This window comes from Rhinolophus ferrumequinum, chromosome 12 (genome assembly GCF_004115265.2).
Source record: "Rhinolophus ferrumequinum isolate MPI-CBG mRhiFer1 chromosome 12, mRhiFer1_v1.p, whole genome shotgun sequence".
NCBI lineage: Eukaryota > Metazoa > Chordata > Mammalia > Chiroptera > Rhinolophidae > Rhinolophus > Rhinolophus ferrumequinum.
The window spans coordinates 71,745,287-71,763,106 of record NC_046295.1 but is presented as its reverse complement, the minus strand read 5'-3'; the positions used below and the strand labels follow the sequence as shown (position 1 = coordinate 71,763,106).

Below are 17,820 nucleotides of genomic sequence, written 5' to 3'. Positions count from 1 at the left end.
TGGGGGGCTATTTCAGATATATTTTAAACTACACCACAATTCCATCTCATAGGAACAAGACTCAAAGCAACCTGCTGTAGAAACACAGCTGTACTGGGAAACAAATTTGCTAACCTGCTAAAATTCTCTCACACAGATAAATTCAAATTCTTACCTCAGCCATGCCTTCCTCCTCATGGTCTTTTAAAAAAAAAAAAAAAAGCAATGTAATGTAACTGAACACTATTTGAAAATCAGCTACATTGTGGGAGCTAATGTCTTTTAAAATTAAGCCCCTTGCTTTGTTTCCATATGTTACTGGCCCTCTGGAGTATTGTACTTTAAGAACTCGTGGTCACTTGCCATGATATCAATAATATTTCTTTGAAGATAATAATGGGCTATCTGAATCGAAAAGGAAATTATAGACCATAAGCTCACTGCAGATTCCAGAACTGCGGCATTATGCCTGGCACGTACGTAGTAGGTGTTCAATAATTATTTGGTTAACAAGTGAGTACATGAATGGCTCTATAGTCTAGACTTTCTGTTATTCTAATTACAATAGACTTTTGTTCAAATTTAATATTAATGCCTTTTTAAAAATTTATCTAAAGAATAAAGAAGCACCTACAGAAGACAAGTCTCTGCTGGTAAGATTCTTGTTCCATAAATATTCTACAAACACTGTATTGAGGGCAACCTGGCTGGAATCAAGTGGTTGCTGATGGCAGTGGCAGTCAGAAAGCACAGAAACCTAGACTAAATTCTCTAGAGGGAACCACTGATAAATTTCTTGGGTATCACCTCAGAAATATTCATGTGTATGAGTTTGTACAGATATGTGTACGTGTACATCTCCACATTTGGCTCACTCGACACATTCACCTGCGTACACCAGACAAGTTTCTGACATTTTCTATAGTTTAAGTATCTCTGTCCAGGATGATGTTTTTCTTTAGATTGATAGCCATCATTAGTCAACCATGTTTTCTACCATTGACCATTGTGGAGGACCTGAGAAATTAGTGAGACCAATCATCAAAAAATCGAACTTAAAAACATTCATTTGTCACTGTATATTTTTAATGAGGTTTGGCCGGGATGATTTGGATTTTGAATGAGCACAAGGCTTGGACAATCCTATAGTGAAATATCTTTGATTAAAAACACCTCTGAAATGTCAAAAAACACTTTTAAAGGGTTATTTTAATATTTGATTTTGAAATAATTATAGATTCACAAGAAGTACAAAGTGGTCACATGCACCTTTCACCCAACTTCCCCCAATACTACTTCGTACATAATTGTTGTACAATATCAAAACAGGAAATTGATGTTGGGACAATGTATGTGTATCATTATATGACATTTATCAAATGTCTAGGTTTGTGTAGCCACCACAGCAATCAAGATACAAAAGTATTCTATTACCACAAAGATCTTCTCTGAGCTACCATTTATGCTCACACCCAACCTCCTCTCCCTGACCCTCCCTAACCTCTAGTACCACTACTCTATTTTTAGCTCTATAATTTTGTCATTTTGATGCTTATAAATAGAATCATACAGTATATGATCTATTGGGATGAACTTTTTTTCATTTAGCATAATGCCCTTGAGATCCAGCTACATTGTTGTGTACATCAGTAGGTCATTCTTTTTTATTCCATGAAGGGATGTACCAAAGTTTGTTCAACTATTCACCTGCAGAGGGACATTTTGGTTGACTGTCCTTATAGCACCTGGAAAATATCGATCCATTTCCTTTTGGGTCCATGGTTTCTGATGAGAAATCCACTTTCATTCAAATTATTTTTTCCCTATAGGTAAATCATTTCTCTCTTCTGCTTTCAAGATTTGTTTTATCTTTAGCTCTCAGAAATTTGACGCTCATGTGCCTTAGCATAGGATTTCTTTAGGTTTATCCTGTTTGGGGTTCACTCAGTTTCTTGAATCTGTATGTTTATGTCTTTTGCCAAATTTGAGGGAGTGCTCAGCCATTTTTTAAAATACTTTTTCAGACCCATTCTCTTTCTTTCCTTCTGGCACTCCAATTACATGAATGTTAGATCTTTTGTTATCGTCTCACATGTCCCTGGCATTTTCTTTTCCCACTGTTTTTCTCTCTTTTATTCAGATTGAGTGATTTCTATTATTCTATCTTTAGGTTCACTGATTCTTTCCTCCATCCTTTCCAGTATGCTGTTAAGCCCATCCTTGAGTTATTTCAGTTAATGTTCATAGTTATGTAATCAGCACCAAACAGTGACGTCATGTTATAAGAGTGCAATATATATTTGTTGAATAAGTGGATTACTCTTAACCTGATTTTCATTTTGTACCCAGGGATCATGAAACAGAAGAACCTCAGCTCTCAGACTGGTTTAATCCTAAGTAAGAACAAAAAATTCTGCTTACAACATAATAATAATAATAATAATAATAATAATAATAATATAACTCAATTTGAATGGAGATTTTTTTTTTCATCATCAAATTGTAGCTATCCTGGGAGGCTTCCAGGACTTAGAGATTTTACTTTTAAGGCTTTTATATACAAAACCAGGGTATACTTATAAAGAGTCAGGCAATTAAGGGTCATAATGAGAAAGATATTATATGGTTTAACATTCCTGGTTTCTTTAAGGGAAACAAAAGAATTTCTTTAGAAGCAGCCCAAAAATGCCACTAATGAGTCTTCTTGATTTTGGCATTAACGTTCAGGGGAGAAGCTTTTTCTTTATAATGGCTATCTGGTATTCTACTTTATGGCTGAATAGCATAGTTAATTCAGCCAACTCCCCATTGGTTTTGTATTGTTTGCAATTTAGGGGCTATTGTAAGCAATAGTTCAATAAATATCTTTGTACATAAGTTTCTGTATACTGTTTTGTGAGTTTATCTGTAGGATGAATTCAAATCGTGGCATTATTAATTTAAGAGATACAAGCATTTAAAATTTTGATTCAGGTTGCTAATACCATTTAATGATTATACCATTTATATTCCAATCAGCAGTGGATAAATGCTGATAAAATTATATGTTTTATATATTTATATTTTATTCTATCAAACATTTTATTATTGGCAAAACTGTTAATTAAAATATCTTAATCAATTTGCATTTCTGTAATTATTATTAAACTTCAGCATCTTTTATATGTTTATTATTTATTTGTATTTCATCATCTGTGAATTCCTTTTTCATATTTATATTGTTTAAATGAACAGGTGCACAGAATAACATTAAAAATAATCCTTACTTCATGACTCATCTCATCATTAGTTCATGCAAAACCTACTTATTTATTTGTGTGCTTTCTTTCTTGCTTTTGTAAAATGAAACAAAAATTACAACCATAAATAAGTTCAACATAAGCTTTGTGTCCTTTCCATTACCCCAGCTCTCTCTCCTCACCCTATGACTCTAACAACCACCTCCTTGAATCCTGGTTGATCAGAACCCTTGCTTTCCTATTTTTTAAAAAATAAATTTTATTAGGGAATATTGGGGGACAGTGTGTCTCTCCAGGGCCCATCAGCACCAAGTCGTTGTCCTTCAATCTAGTTGTGGAGGGCGCAGCTCACCGGCCCATGTGGGAATCGAACCGGCAATCCTGTCGTTCAGAGCTAGTGCTCTAACCAATTGGGCCATCCAGCCGCCCTGCTTTCTTTTTATAAATATAAATTTATATTATCCATCTATATTCTGAAAAAAGTCTATTTTTAAATTTTAGCTGTTTATAACTTTATAAAGAGGATATCATGCTGTATGTAATCACCAGGGACTTATTTTTTCCTGTAATATTAGATTGCTAAGATTCATCCAAAAATTGCATATCACTGTCATCCATTTGGATGGCTACATAATAATTGACTATGGAATTATACCACAGTTTGTTCATCCACTGCCCTGCTAGTGGGTACTTAAACTCTTTCTTGGTTTTTGCTATTGTGAACATTAAGACCCTCTGATCTTGTAAGATGCTTTCCAAGGAGTTCAAAGAGTTTAAAATATGAAAAATAATTATAAATAAAACAGCTGCCTAACATCTATCTCTGACCTCATATTTAGCTACTGTCTCACCCCACTCTAATCACACTGGCTTCCTGGATGTTCCTCAGATACACCAAGGATGTACTCACGTCAGGGCCTTTGCACCTTCTGTTCCTTCTGCATGGACCATTCATCCTCCAAAAAGCCAAATGGCTCATTCTCTCACTTCCCTCAAGACTCCACTCAAATGTCATTTATCAGTGAAGCCTTCTCCGACCACCTCGTATAAAAAATGGCATCCCCATTTCTTTTCTTCCCTATCCAGTTTTATTGTTCTCCATTGAATTCATCAGCATCTGACATACTGTATATTTGCTTATTTATTCATTTATTATCTGCCTCTCCTCACTAGAATGTACCTAGAAAAGAGCCTAGACATAGTAGAGGCTCAATATTTGTAGAATAAATACATACATGAAACCTTTGGTCTGCTTGAAATGATAGCCCTTTCGTGACAATGTAATAGTGGTAGAAGGCATTCTTTACTTTAATTGGAAGGCTTGTGCTTTATTATTAAGCATCACATTGGCTTTGAGTTGAAAATAAAATGACCTCTTCAATATTGAGATAGCAGAGAAGAAGATTTTTTTGTTCTTATTAGAAAAAAAACATAAGCTTAAAATAAATATGAAAGAATAAATGTCTCAGAACAGCCAAACAAGTGTGAAAAATAAGACAATTTTGCCTTAACAAATATCAGAATATATTTTCTAACACCACAATGATCAAATCAACACAGACTAGATCAGAAGAATAGTAAATCCAGAATTAGATCACAGTACACTGTATAAAAATTGATATATAACAATGGTGGTATTATAAAAATCAGTGAGGACAGCTATGAACGAGGTACAAAGAGAATTCCCAAAGAGAAAGATCTGATCCTAGACCTGCAGACACTTGAGAGAGCTCTTATATGGAGCTTCCCTCCCCATAACCAGCTTCTAGAATTTATGACCAAAATTATTTGTTCCAAATATAATACATGACAGATTTACTTAATTTGGGGAGGAATTGACATTTTTCTATTTAAATAAATACTTATGGCTAAAAAAAAAAATCAGTGAGGAAATGAATTATTTCATAAATTGGGCTGGTATTATTGGCAATCTCAGTGGGAAAAATGTGGAGCTCCCATACTACACCATATATAAAGATATATTCCTGAAAGATTAAAGACTTACATTTAAATATAAAGCAATAAAAGTTCTTATTAAAAGTCAATAAGAGGGGCCGGCCGGGTGTCTCAGGCGGTTGGAGCTCCATGCTCCTGACACTGAAGGCTGCTGGTTTGATTCCCACATGGGCAGTCGGCTCTCAACCATGAGATTGCCGGTTCGACTCCCGCAAGGGATGATGGGCTGTGCCCCTGCAACTAGCAACAGCAACAGCAACTGGACCTGGAGCTGAGCTGCACGCTCCACAACTAAGACTGAAAGGCCAACAACTTGAAGCTGAACGGCACCCTCCACAACTAAGATTGAAGGGACAGCTTGACTTGCAAAAAAGTCCTGGAAGTACACACTGTTCCCCAATAAAGTACTGCTCCCCTTCCCCAATAAAATCTTAAAAAAAAAAAAAAAAAAGGTCAGTAAGAGAACATGTAAAATCTAGGTAAGAAGGAGATCTTTTTCTTTTATAAAATTTGTTGGGGTGATATTGGTTAATAAAATTACATAGCTTTCAAGTGTACAATTCTATAATACAGCATCTATATATTGCATTGTGTATTCACCACCTAAAGTCAAATCTCCTTCCGTCACCATATACTTGGCCACATTTACCCTGTTCCACCTCCCCCTATCCCCTTATTCTCTGGTCATGTTTGTCTCGTTTGTTTGTTGCTTTCAGCTTTATATCCCACATATGAGTGAAGCCATATGGTTCTTGACTTTTTCTGTCTGACTTATTTCACTTAGCGTGATAATCTCAAGATCTATCCCTGTTGTCGCAAATGGCAGTATTTCATCTTTTCTTATGGCAGAATAATATTCCACTGTATATATATGTACCACATTTTCTTTATCCAATCATCTATGAAAGGATACTTCGGTTGTTTCCATGTCTTGGCCACCATGAATAATGCTGCAATGACCACAGGGGTACATACATCTTTATGGATAAATGTTTTCAGATTTTGTGGGGTAGTTACCTAGAAGAGGGGTTGCTGGGTCATATGGTAATTCTATTCTTAAATTTTTGAAGAACCTCCTTACTGTTTTCCATAGTGGCTGTACCAGTTTACATTCCCACCAGCAGTGTATGAGGGTTCCTTTTTCAAGAAGGAGATCTTCTTAATCAATGTTGGAAACCTAGTAGCAATTTTAAAAATTCATTTCACTATATAAATTTAAAATTTTTTTTAAATTTGGTTTAAGAATCAAAATTTAATAGATGAGAAAACCATCTGGGAAAAAAATTATTTGTAATACAGATGATAGAGTAATTATCTAAATATAAGGAACTCTTACAAATTACTGAGAAAAATTAAGAATTCAAAATAAAAATATGAAAGTCATAGTAGAGCAAATTGAGATAGCCAACAAGCATATGAAAAGATGCTTAAATTCACTGGAAATTAGAGAAATGTAAAATAAAGTAATAATGAATTTTTATTCCCATCAAACTGGAATTTTTTTAAAAGCTACAATCTAATAGTGTAGGGAAAATTCTTGTGGAGATATGAATTACAGCCTTTTAAAAGGTAATTGGGAATATCTATTAAAAATGAATGTACAGGGACGGCCGGATGGCTCAGTTGGTTAGAGCGCGAGTTCTCAACAATTGGGTTGCTGGTTTGATTCTCACATGGGCCGGTGAGCTGCTCCCTTCACAACTAGATTGAAGACAAGGAGCTGCCACTGAGCTTCCCGAGAGGCGGCTGGATGGCTCAGTTGGTTAGAGCGCAAGCTCTCAACAACAAGGTTGTGGGTTCAATTCCCACATGGGATGGTGGGCTGTGCCCCCTACAACTAAAAATTGAAAACGGCAACTGGAGTTGGAGCTGAGCTGCGCCCTCCACAACTAGTTTGAAGGACAACAACTTGGAGCTGATGGGCCCTGGAGAAACACACTGTTCCCCAATATTCCTCCAAAAAAAAAAAAAAAGAACGTATATATAGAGCAATCATACTCCTGAAACTACCTAGTAAAAATAATAGCCACAATACATAAGGACATAGGTTAAGAAAGTTTATGCATCATTTCTCATAGGGACAAAAATCTCAGAAATAAAATTAATACCTATTCTAAGGAAATTGCTAAACAAACTGTCCACACCTTGAAATATTATTCAGCCATTAAAAAGAATGAATAAGAACTAGTCCAGGTCACCTGGAAGGATTCCCACCAGTTGTGTTGAGTGAGAAAAGCAAGCATTATCTCATTACAGTAAAATTAACGATATTTTAAAAGACTGGATGTATATTTGTATGTATATATGTGTTTATGTTGTACACATATTATCTATAGAATATGAATATAGAGGGGAAGAAAGAAAAGTGCACAAACTAGGCTGTAAATATGGCAGTCAAGCCAGGAAGACAAAAAGTGAAGAAACTGTCTAATGATGGAGCAGGAGTAGATGTGGAAAACGTATACCTTGGAAATTCTCTACTGCTATTCTATCATGATTCTGTCCATTTATGGTATATTTATTTCCAATATATTACTTCTGCCTTTTACTCCTTTTAGACTCATGCTCAGTTTTCTAGAACTAGATGTAGGTCAATATAGACTTGACTTACAGGAAGAGCCCCCACCTTCTCTCTCCAGATAAACTTTTTGGACAAGTTATACCCTTCCATATTGTTAACATGAATCACATCTCACCAAATCTTCGTGACAGTGATACCTTATAGCATCGAAATCATTTCAAACTCATTTTAATACCTATTTTCTCTTTATTAAAAATGTGCGTCTCTTGGGCCACATATATTATTTCCCTCCATCATCATTGTGCTTCATTCTATCATTCTATCATTCACACCTACGATAATCTATAGTACTATGACAGTTTAGCCTTTTATCTGTGTACTTCCTTTCTGGAAATTTCCATTGTAAGCAATATACTTCATGATGAGGTCACTTTGTGTTCTGCTCAACACCATGTGCTCAGGCCTCATGCAATGTCTCCTAAGCTTCTCAAATACAGTGGTACCTCGGTTTTCGAACATAATCCGTTCCGGAAGACTGTTCGAGTTCTGAAACGTTCGAAAACCGAGGTGCAGTTTCCCCCTAGAAAGTAATGCAAAATGGATTGATCCGTTCTAGACCTTTAAAATCAACCCCTAAAACCGCAAATTTAGGATGAATTTTACTATCTAACGATACCATAGATCCATAAAATTTATGGCGTTCATAAACCGAAGTGTTCGTCAATGGAGATGTTCGAAAACTGAGGTACCACTGTATTGAATCTATCTGAGTATGAGAGAAGCAACTCAAGTGAGATGAACTAACTTTTCATGAAAGCGTTGTTGGCAGAGATTTGGGCAAGGTTAAGAGACCCAACAAAGGATATGGAGATACCAAGGCACTTGCAACAGCAGGAAGCTGTGACCACCCAGGCCTAAAGGGACAAGGGAAGGAATGGTATTGCTGGAGACCAGGGATTTCTGGAACCATGAACTAGCCGCCCAATAGAAGTTGTGGTTGCATCTAGACATAGCCACTGCTAAGATCTCAACAAAGCTGGGAGAGAGAGGAGAATAGATAACCTCTCTTCCTGCCCTCTGATCTTATGCTGGTGCCTCCCTTTAGCAGAACCCATTGGAAGCCATATAGCAGGGGGCCTTGGGTGATCAGTCTGCTCCTAAGGTGTACGGATAGGCAGAGAAGAGCTGAGGATGGATAGAGAAATGGTAAATGAAGAATGACTAATACAATCCACCTTTTTTGCCACTAGCATCATTTCTCAACTTTCACTTAGATGAAAAAGCTCATGTTCCCCAAACAGGAGAAACATGAAGTCCCATTAGCTATGGGGTATCAAGAGGTGATGGCAATTCAGCCATCTCTAGTATTCTTCATACAAGGTGGCAGGGAAAGAGGAGAGAATAATTAACATAATAAATCATGGCTACAATCCCACCTCTGTCGTTATTCAGGAGGTTAGTAATACAGGAAGGAGTTAATAATCATTGCTCCATGGTTTCCTTGACCTCTTATAACCCCTTCAGTGAACCGAGTTCTTATCTGATGGGGTGACCCAAAGCTTGATTCTTGAAGTCTGAGTCCCTTAGGCGTCCCACCTTATTGAGTTGCCACAATTTCCCATTGACTATTATTACTGGAAACAGGGGTATTAAGGGGCACCCCAGAGAATCACTTGGGTTCTACATGCAGCCCTCCCTGCCAGCATTGCATAAGTGCACCTAATATCCACGTCGTGATGAAGACCCGTCATCCCAGCCAGTGCAGTCATACCATTTGCTGCCTGTTAGCTCAGCAGCATGAGGACCTGCTATCAGGTTCTTAGAACCATGAATTATTCCCTAGAGGAAGGACTCCTCCCTTGGGATGTAGGAACTTTAAACCCACTGAAGCCAAGGTCACAACAATGGCAAGTAAACGTTCTATAAGTGCATTATTAGATGTAATCATGAGCAGAAACATCCCCGCATCCATCTTGCTTTATGGGCTGTGTATATTAGCTTTGGAAGAAATGGCATCTCTATTTATTGACTCAAAGTATGAAGATGTAGCATAGAACATGTACCTCAATGTCTCAGCGAATTATCTCTGAACTCACACTGAAATTGAGACTTGTCCTGGCCACTCCAGTTACTACCACACCAGCTGCCTCCGGACAGTGGTGCACGTAGTCAGACCAGAGAACTTTATGGAAGTGAGTCAACTGCCACACTACTTTCACCCTGAAATGTGTACGTTGCGTGGAGGCAATGTGATGTGTGACACAATGGCAATGAATATAAGATATTCTGCAAGTTAACAAAGCTGGCAGATTTGTAGGCAGGGAAAGCAAATGCCTACCCAGAACGTGAAACATTCCTGAGGGACTGATGCTGCCCCTTTCATTATGGAGTCTAATATAATCAACCAGCCATCAGTTGGCGGGCTGGTCCCCTGGGAAAGTGTCATATTATAGGCTCAGTGTTGGCCCCTGCTGTTGGCAGGTTGGGCACTCAGCACTGGCTACAGCTTAATCTTAGTAAGGGGGTGTCCGTGTCATTGAGCCCATGTGTAATCTCCATTGGACCCCAAGTAGCTGGGGCCACTTTGTACATAGGCACTAAGCCAGCCACAAGGGACGGTAGGCAGGGCATCTGACTAACATCCAGAGGACAGGTCATCTCGTCCACCTGATTACTGAGAGCCTCCATGCAGACGATGCCTTCTGGGCAGCATTTACCTCCCAGGTGAAGAGTTTCATCCCTTCATAATGTAATATAGTAATGTAAAGAGTAACATAAATCGAACGATTCTAAGTCTCTTCTCCTTCTTTCTCTTCTGTTTATCAGTTTCTAAATAAAGGTCTTTATTTGCTCTCTGCTTTCAGAGACTCACTCTGGCAGCAAATCCTTAATCTGATCTAATGAAGAAAGGGATGATCTTGAAATGCTTTCATATTCTCAAATAGATATTGATTTGTATCTGTAGTGTACCTAATTTCTAAGCATCATCACTGTCACGAAAATACATTGGGCCAGTATGAAGGTGGAGTTTGAGACCTGTGAGTCAAATAGAAATATGTGGCTATAAATTCTAAGTCCAGGGAGGGTTTAAAAATAAATGTATAAAAAAATAAATGTAACAAATCCCTAAGACAGTCAGAAGAGGCACTTTTGAAAAATTTGCTATTATAATAGTCCCCCTTATCTGCAGTGTCGCTTTCCATGGTTTTAGTTATCGGTGGTTAACAGCAGTCCAAAAATGTAAAATGGAAAATTCCAGAAATAATCGATTCATAAGTTTTAAATTACATGCTGTTCTGAGCAGCATGATGAAGTCGCACGTCGTCCCACCCCTGGCGTGACTCATCCCTCTGTCCAGGGTATTCACTCTGTATGTGCTGCCACCCATTAGTCACCTGGTAGCCATCTCAGTTATCAGTGCGAAAAAACATAGTCTATATACAGGGCTCAGTACGATCCAGGTTCAGGCATCCACTGGGGTCTTGGACGGTATCCCCCATGGATAAGGGGGTGCTACCACTGCATATTATTATTAATATACTATTAAGGGTTGCCAAATCCTGGTCTGGATTTGTAATTAAAACCTACAATCACCAATAGCAAAATGGCTTCTCCCTTTATATTCAGTTCTTTCCAAAATGAAGTTCTTAATTTGCTTTAATAGTTTAATGCCCTGCCTCCAGCTGCTGCCGTTTTGTTATTATTAGAAGCAAATCTATTAATTCTCCCGTTTTGGACTAATCTCACTTTTCTTCCAGGTTGCACCAAAGGACCTAAAGCATTAGGGAAAAAATGAAAAGAGACTAGAGCTTCTAGGAAAAGAGCAGGGAGGAAGAGAAAAAGGAGAAGGGGGATATAAAGAACAAGACAGGAGGAGACAGTGGTGCTGTCTGCTTTAGCCAATAATCAGACAAATGTTCAGACACTGGGCTACTTCAGTTTAAGCTGCAGTCAGAGCTCAAAGAAAAAAATCCCTGGGCTCAAAAGGCTCTATGGTGCAATGACTAAAGCATAGATTCTGAAGCCCAACTGGCTAATCCTGAACCCTGACTCTGCCATTTATTAGCTGTGTGATACTAAGCAATTTACTCAACCCAGCTGTGCCTAAGTTTTTGTCATAGGAAAAATAGGGATAATAATAGTACTTTTAAGACATTGCAAGGGTTAAACAAGTAACGTAAAGCACTCAATGTAACCATGCCTGGCACATCGTAAGTACTTTATGACCATTAGCATATTAACTTGGACAACTTCTGCTGTCATGATAAAGTGGTACCTGCTTCATTGGTTTCTTGTTTGTTTAACAGAAAACGCGTTGATGTCATAACAACAACTGACTGGCTTGCTCCAGTCATATGGGAAGGAACTTACAATACACAGGTCCTGGAAAAATATTATAAAAGGCTGAACATTACCATAGGACTGGTGGTGTGGGCTACTGGAAAGTAGGTGCTATTCATATTCATCCTTTTTTATTTTGGAAAAATGGAGATAAGCACCCATAGACTCTCTATACCCAAAGAGCTATTCATGATTAACCCTAATCATTATTTCTGGCTGTTCTCTATACTTATTCATTTACAGTGGTTATTTTCTCCAGCTGGGGCTGAGTCGTTAACACTACTTGGGAATCTTTTCATTAATATCCATTTAACTCTCTTTGTCTTTCTTCATAATAAACTTTATGGTTCTTCTCAGGCCCCCAAGCTCACTACATCCTCTTTCACTAGCCAATACCGTTAAAGCTCCAGACTCAACTTCTCTCCCCTTCCCTACGGGTAGTTCTTTAGCAACAGTGACGTGTATATTCAACCTGATGATTTTTAGTTTTTTCTGTTTGTTTGTTTTCTCATGTTTCACAGGTTTACAGGAGAGGACCTGCAACAGTTCATCCAATCTGCTAATAAGCACTTTATGATTGGCTACAATGTTGTCTTTTACATCTTGATGGATGACTTCTCCAGGCTGCCTCACATAGAGTTAGGTCCCCTTCGAACATTTAAACTACTTGCTATTGGATCTGAAGGAAAGGTGTGGGAAGACTTAAATGTCATAGGCATGAAGAACTTAAATATGTACATTATAAAGCATATTGAGCGTGAAGTCGACTTTCTCTTCAGTATGACGATAAACCAGATCTTCAAGAATGACTTCGGAGTGGAAACCCTCGGCAAGTCTGTAGCTCAGCTTCATGCGTGGTGGTATTTTGAAAATGCTAAAAAAGTCCCTTATGAGAGAAGATCTAAATCAGCAGCTTTCATCCCTTTTGGAAAGGGAGATTTCTATTATGACAGTGCAATTTTTGGTGGCACACCCCAGGAGGTTTTAACTTTCACTGCAGAATATCAAAAAGCAGTCACTAATGACACTAAAAATGGACTTAGAAGCACATACGAATGTCACCTAAACAAGTATTTTTTTATCAATAAGCCCACGAAGTTGTTATCACCAGAATACAATTGGGATCCAACTTTTAGAACTCCTCCACAAATTAAATGTGTTAAGATAGCACGGCAGTCCAAAAGGATTTGATGGTTACATCATTAGATTTATGGGTTAATAAATGACTCACAATAATTACTTAAAAACAGCAATTTTTTTTAGTATTTTAGAGACTTACAAAAATGTGTGATCTTTGAAAATAATTTTTTTCTCCTTATAATTTTGAACCACCTAAATCTACCTATGCTGGAGTAAGAATAAATGGATGATAATTTAATGTTAATACATAACAATGCTATTATTTATGTTTAAATAATGTGGAGGCACAGAATGACTGTTTTATGAAGAAACAAACCTAGATTGTAGTTCAGAAAATTAGATAGATGATAGATAGATAGATAGATAGATAGATAGATAGATAGATAGATGATAGATAGATAGATGCTAGATATATAGGTAGGTAAATAGATAGATACATACAAAAATGTCAAAGGAATCTATGTAAAGGAAAAGATAAATATTCATCAACTTACTTATCAAATATTTAATCTGTTTTTCAGTGTTGTGATATATATTGCTTGTGATTAATCTCAATTAATATTCAATCTATCTAGTATCTGATTGAACTTAGGTGAACTAGAAACATTCTATTGAATTTGTATCTTATTTTTACTGTTACAAAGATATTGAGTTCATTTTTTTAAATGCACATGAATTTTATTTTTAAAAATAGATATCCACTGAATTCTATGATAAATATATTCTTCCAGGTGCTGTCAGGGATAGAAAAATGTAATGACAGAAAGTGTAACAACATTGCCCCCTGCAGTTATGTGAAAAACAGAACATGTACCTGTGAGCCTGGTTATGTAGATACCAAGGTTTCCAAGCTTTCTTCCTGTTACTTATAGCACAATGTAAGGAGAGAGATGGATTGAGGAAAGACATATAAAATAAAAGAGCCTGATTTCTTTGAGACTTCTGGTCTTACACAAGAAGACATAGACTCACTTTTCCCTGTTACTCCCCTCCAAATACACTAAGAATTCTGTACATAATTACAGACAATTACAAAAGGCCTCTGAAAAGTGGAAAGAGTAAGGCGGACTGGCTAGGGACCTTAGGACTTGAGGAAAACAAGGTGGTGAGTTCCCTGGAATTTCTTTTGTCTCCCATATGGCCCAGACTGGGCACAAGAGAGGCCTACAACTCAGAACCACCAAAAGGCACAGACGAAAAAAAAAAGTAGTCTCTAGGAAAAGGCAGCTCTCTGGCTGAAGGCCCAGGAAAGAGGAGGCCCAGCAGAGACCTACTGGGGAACCCCATCCCCACTCCACACCTAACTGGCCTGCTCTACCTACACCAGTAGCACCAGAAAGAGTTGGCCAAGAATTCCACCCAGAAGCACCAACAGGCCCAGTGTCTCCTGGCCCTCCACTCAGCAGTAGGGGAGACCCGTGTCCAGCATCTCATGGGCCTCCACCCAGTGGCAAAGGGTGACCGCCACCACTCCCACCAGAGGCAGAGAGGGGCCCAGGTGGATGCTTCCCTTACTCAGTAGCACTGGCAGACACTGAGTAAGAAGCCTATTGGTGCCAGGTGACATAGAGAGAAGGTGCCAGGTGACATAGAGAGAAGGTCATGGGAGACACTCTGTGCCAGAGGCCCAGCAACCTCCACTCACCACCTAGTGGCACCGGCATGGGGAGCCCAAGAAAGCCCCTCAGGCAACCGCAGCAGTGACCAGGAGGCACTGGGTGGCCCAGTGAACGACTCAGAGAAGCACCCAGGGCCCCATGGCCCAGCATCACCCACACCCCACCTAGCAGGACCTGCCAGGGAAAGTGCATTCCACCCCTGCAGGTAGCATCAGGGGGAGCCCTGGTGGAGCCAGGTGAACAAAGTGAACGAGAATAATGCTGTATAGTCTCTGAAACCTATAATGTCATTGGAACCACAGCCCCCAAAAGTAAGCCAGGGACTATGCACTAAACATAAACAGGTGACTTCCTGCTGAAATAAAAGATTTAAATGGAATCTGGCATCTCAAAACTTAATACTCAAAATGTCTACAATACAATTTAAAAAGTCACTCTTCATACCAAAAACCAGAAAAGTCACAACCCAAATGAGAAAAGGCAATCAACCGATTCCAATATAGGAGAAATCAGATGCTGAAATGCTCTGACAAAGATTTTAAAGCAGCCATCATAAAAAATGTTTCAACAAGCAGTTCTAAATTATCTCAAAACAAATAAAATATAAAACTTCATACAAAATTTTTATTGAATAATGATGTTTAGCAAAAACTATCTGTGGAAGGACACATACCGTAAAGTAATATGTCATTTATATATTATTTTATAAAATGCAAAGTAACACTACATAATGGTTAAAGATATATATACATATAGGCAAAAGTATAAAGATATGACTTGCAAGGATGATCACCAAATTTGTGATTGTAGTTACCTTTGTGATAGGAAGGAAATGCAACTATAAGGGATACACAGTATGCTTCATCTATATGTGAAATGTTTTATTTCTTGAGGTTGGTTCAGTACTAGGATATTCATTATAATAGTCTTTACATTTTTATGTCTGAAATATTTCATAATAAGAATGACTATATTGAAAAACTCCGATAAAGTCTAAAATATCACCAGTACCAAAAAAAAGAAAGGAAGGAAGGAAGGAAGGAAGGAAGGAAGGAAGGAAGAGAAGAGAGAAGAGAGAAAGAGAGAAAGAGAGAAGAGAAGAGAGAAAGAGAGAAAGAGAGAAAGAGAAGAAAGAGAAGAAAGAGAAGAAAGAGAAGAAAAGAAGAAAGAGAAGAAGAAGAAGAAGAAAGAGAAGAAAGAAAAGAAAGAAAAGAAGAAAAGAAAAGAAAAGAAAAGAAAAAGAAAAGAAAAAGAAAAGAAAAGAAAAGAAAAAGAAAAGAAAGAAAGAAAAGGAAAGAAGGAAGGAAGGAAGGAAGGAAGGAAGGAAGGAAGGAAGGAAGGAAGGAAGGAAGGAAGGAAGGAAGGAAGAAAGAAAAGAAAAAAGAAGACTGCCAATGTTCTTCTATTGGCAAGGATCTATAATCAAGATTACTCTACCCAGCAAAGCTATCGTTTAGAATCGAAGGACAGATAAAGAGCTTCCCAGACAAGAAAAAGCTAAAGGAGTTCATCACCACCAAACCAGTATTACAGGGAATCTTAGAGAGATGGACTTCTTTAAAGTGAAAAAAAAAAAAGATAAAAAGTATGAATAATAAAATGGTAATAATTACATATCTATCAACAATTACTTTTAATGTAAATGGATTAAATATTCCAATCAAAAGACATAGGGTGACCGGATGGATAAGAAAACAAGACCCATACATCTGCTGCCCAAGAGAAACTCACTTTGATCAAAAGACTGAAAGTTAAGGGATGGGAAAAGTCATTGCATAAAAATGGAAAAACAAAAAAAAAGTTGGAGTAGCAATACTTTTACCAGACAAAATAGACTTTAAAACAAAGGCTATAATGAGACAAAAAAGGACCTACTAATCTAGGTATTTATCCAAAGAAACCCAAATGCTACCTCGAGGGGACGTGCTCATCCATGTGTTCATTGCAGCATTGTTTACAACAGCCAAGATATGAAGTCAACCTGGGTGTCCCTGAATGGATGAATGGATAAAAAAGAGGTGGTACATATATACAAGGGAATATTACTCAGTCATTAAAAAGAATAAAATCTTACTATCTGCAACAACATTAATGGACCTAGAGGGTATTGTGCTGAGTGTAGTGATTCAGACAGTGAAAGACAAATGTCATATGATTTCACTTATAGGTAGAATTTAAAGAACAAAATAAACAAACTAAACAGAAACAAATTTATAAATACAGAGAACACTTTGATGGTTACCAGTTGGATGAAAAAGGGGAAGGAATTAAGAAGTACAAATTGGTTGGTACACAGTAGTCATAATGATATAGGTACAGCATATGGAATATAGTCAGCAATATTGTAATAACTATGTATGGTGTCACATGGGTACTAGATCTATTGAGGAATTAAGAAATACAAATTGGAAGTTACAAAACAGTCAATGGGATGTAAAGTGAAGCATAGGGAAAATAGTCAATAATATGGTAATAACTATGTATAGTGCCAGGTGGGTACTAGACTAGTCAGGTGGATCACTTCTTAAATTATATAAATGTCTAACCACTATAGTGTACACCTGAAATTATTAGAAAATAATATTGAATGTCATAAATAAATAAATAAATAAATACAAGGTGAGAGTTCTTGTTCTATCAAATATTAAGACTAGTTATAAAGTAAAAAATAACATAATATTGTCACAGAAATTGACAAATAAATCAATGGAACATAACGAAGATATGCAATGACTCACACATAAGTGGACACTTCATATATGACAATAATGATAATGTGTGGTTCCCCCCCAAAAAAAATAATCTTTTCAGAAAATGGTGCTGGGAAAACAGAATACTCCTATGGGGAAAAATGAAATTATAGTCTTTCACCATACCCAGAAACCAATTCCCGGTGACTTACAAACCTACAAATGGCCCCCTTCCTGACTTTCTGGAACAGTTTAGTCCTAAAGCCTTGAGGCAGGCCCCAGCGAGGTAGGCAGTTTCTCACCATGGCCACCATCCTTCATTGCCATCACTCTGG

General features: G+C 37.5%; 1 protein-coding gene across 1 annotated transcript; it reads left to right on the top strand.

Annotated features, from left to right (window-relative positions):
* The first annotated feature begins 444 nt into the window (after positions 1-444).
* LOC117031560 (N-acetyllactosaminide alpha-1,3-galactosyltransferase-like 1) lies at positions 445-13,227 on the top strand. The gene is made up of 4 exons (XM_033122041.1): positions 445-455; positions 2,329-2,376; positions 12,003-12,140; positions 12,558-13,227. Exons 1-4 carry the CDS (start codon positions 445-447, stop codon positions 13,225-13,227), a joined length of 867 nt encoding a protein of 288 aa, XP_032977932.1.
* Positions 13,228-17,820: the final 4,593 nt, after the last annotated feature.

Excerpts from the sequence above, each read along its gene's own strand:
- LOC117031560 (XM_033122041.1), top strand. Across the intron at positions 2,377-12,002 it reads TCAGACTGGTTTAATCCTAA|AAAACGCGTTGATGTCATAA; the intron begins GTAAGAACAAAA and ends TTTGTTTAACAG. Across the intron at positions 12,141-12,557 it reads GTGGTGTGGGCTACTGGAAA|GTTTACAGGAGAGGACCTGC; the intron begins GTAGGTGCTATT and ends CATGTTTCACAG.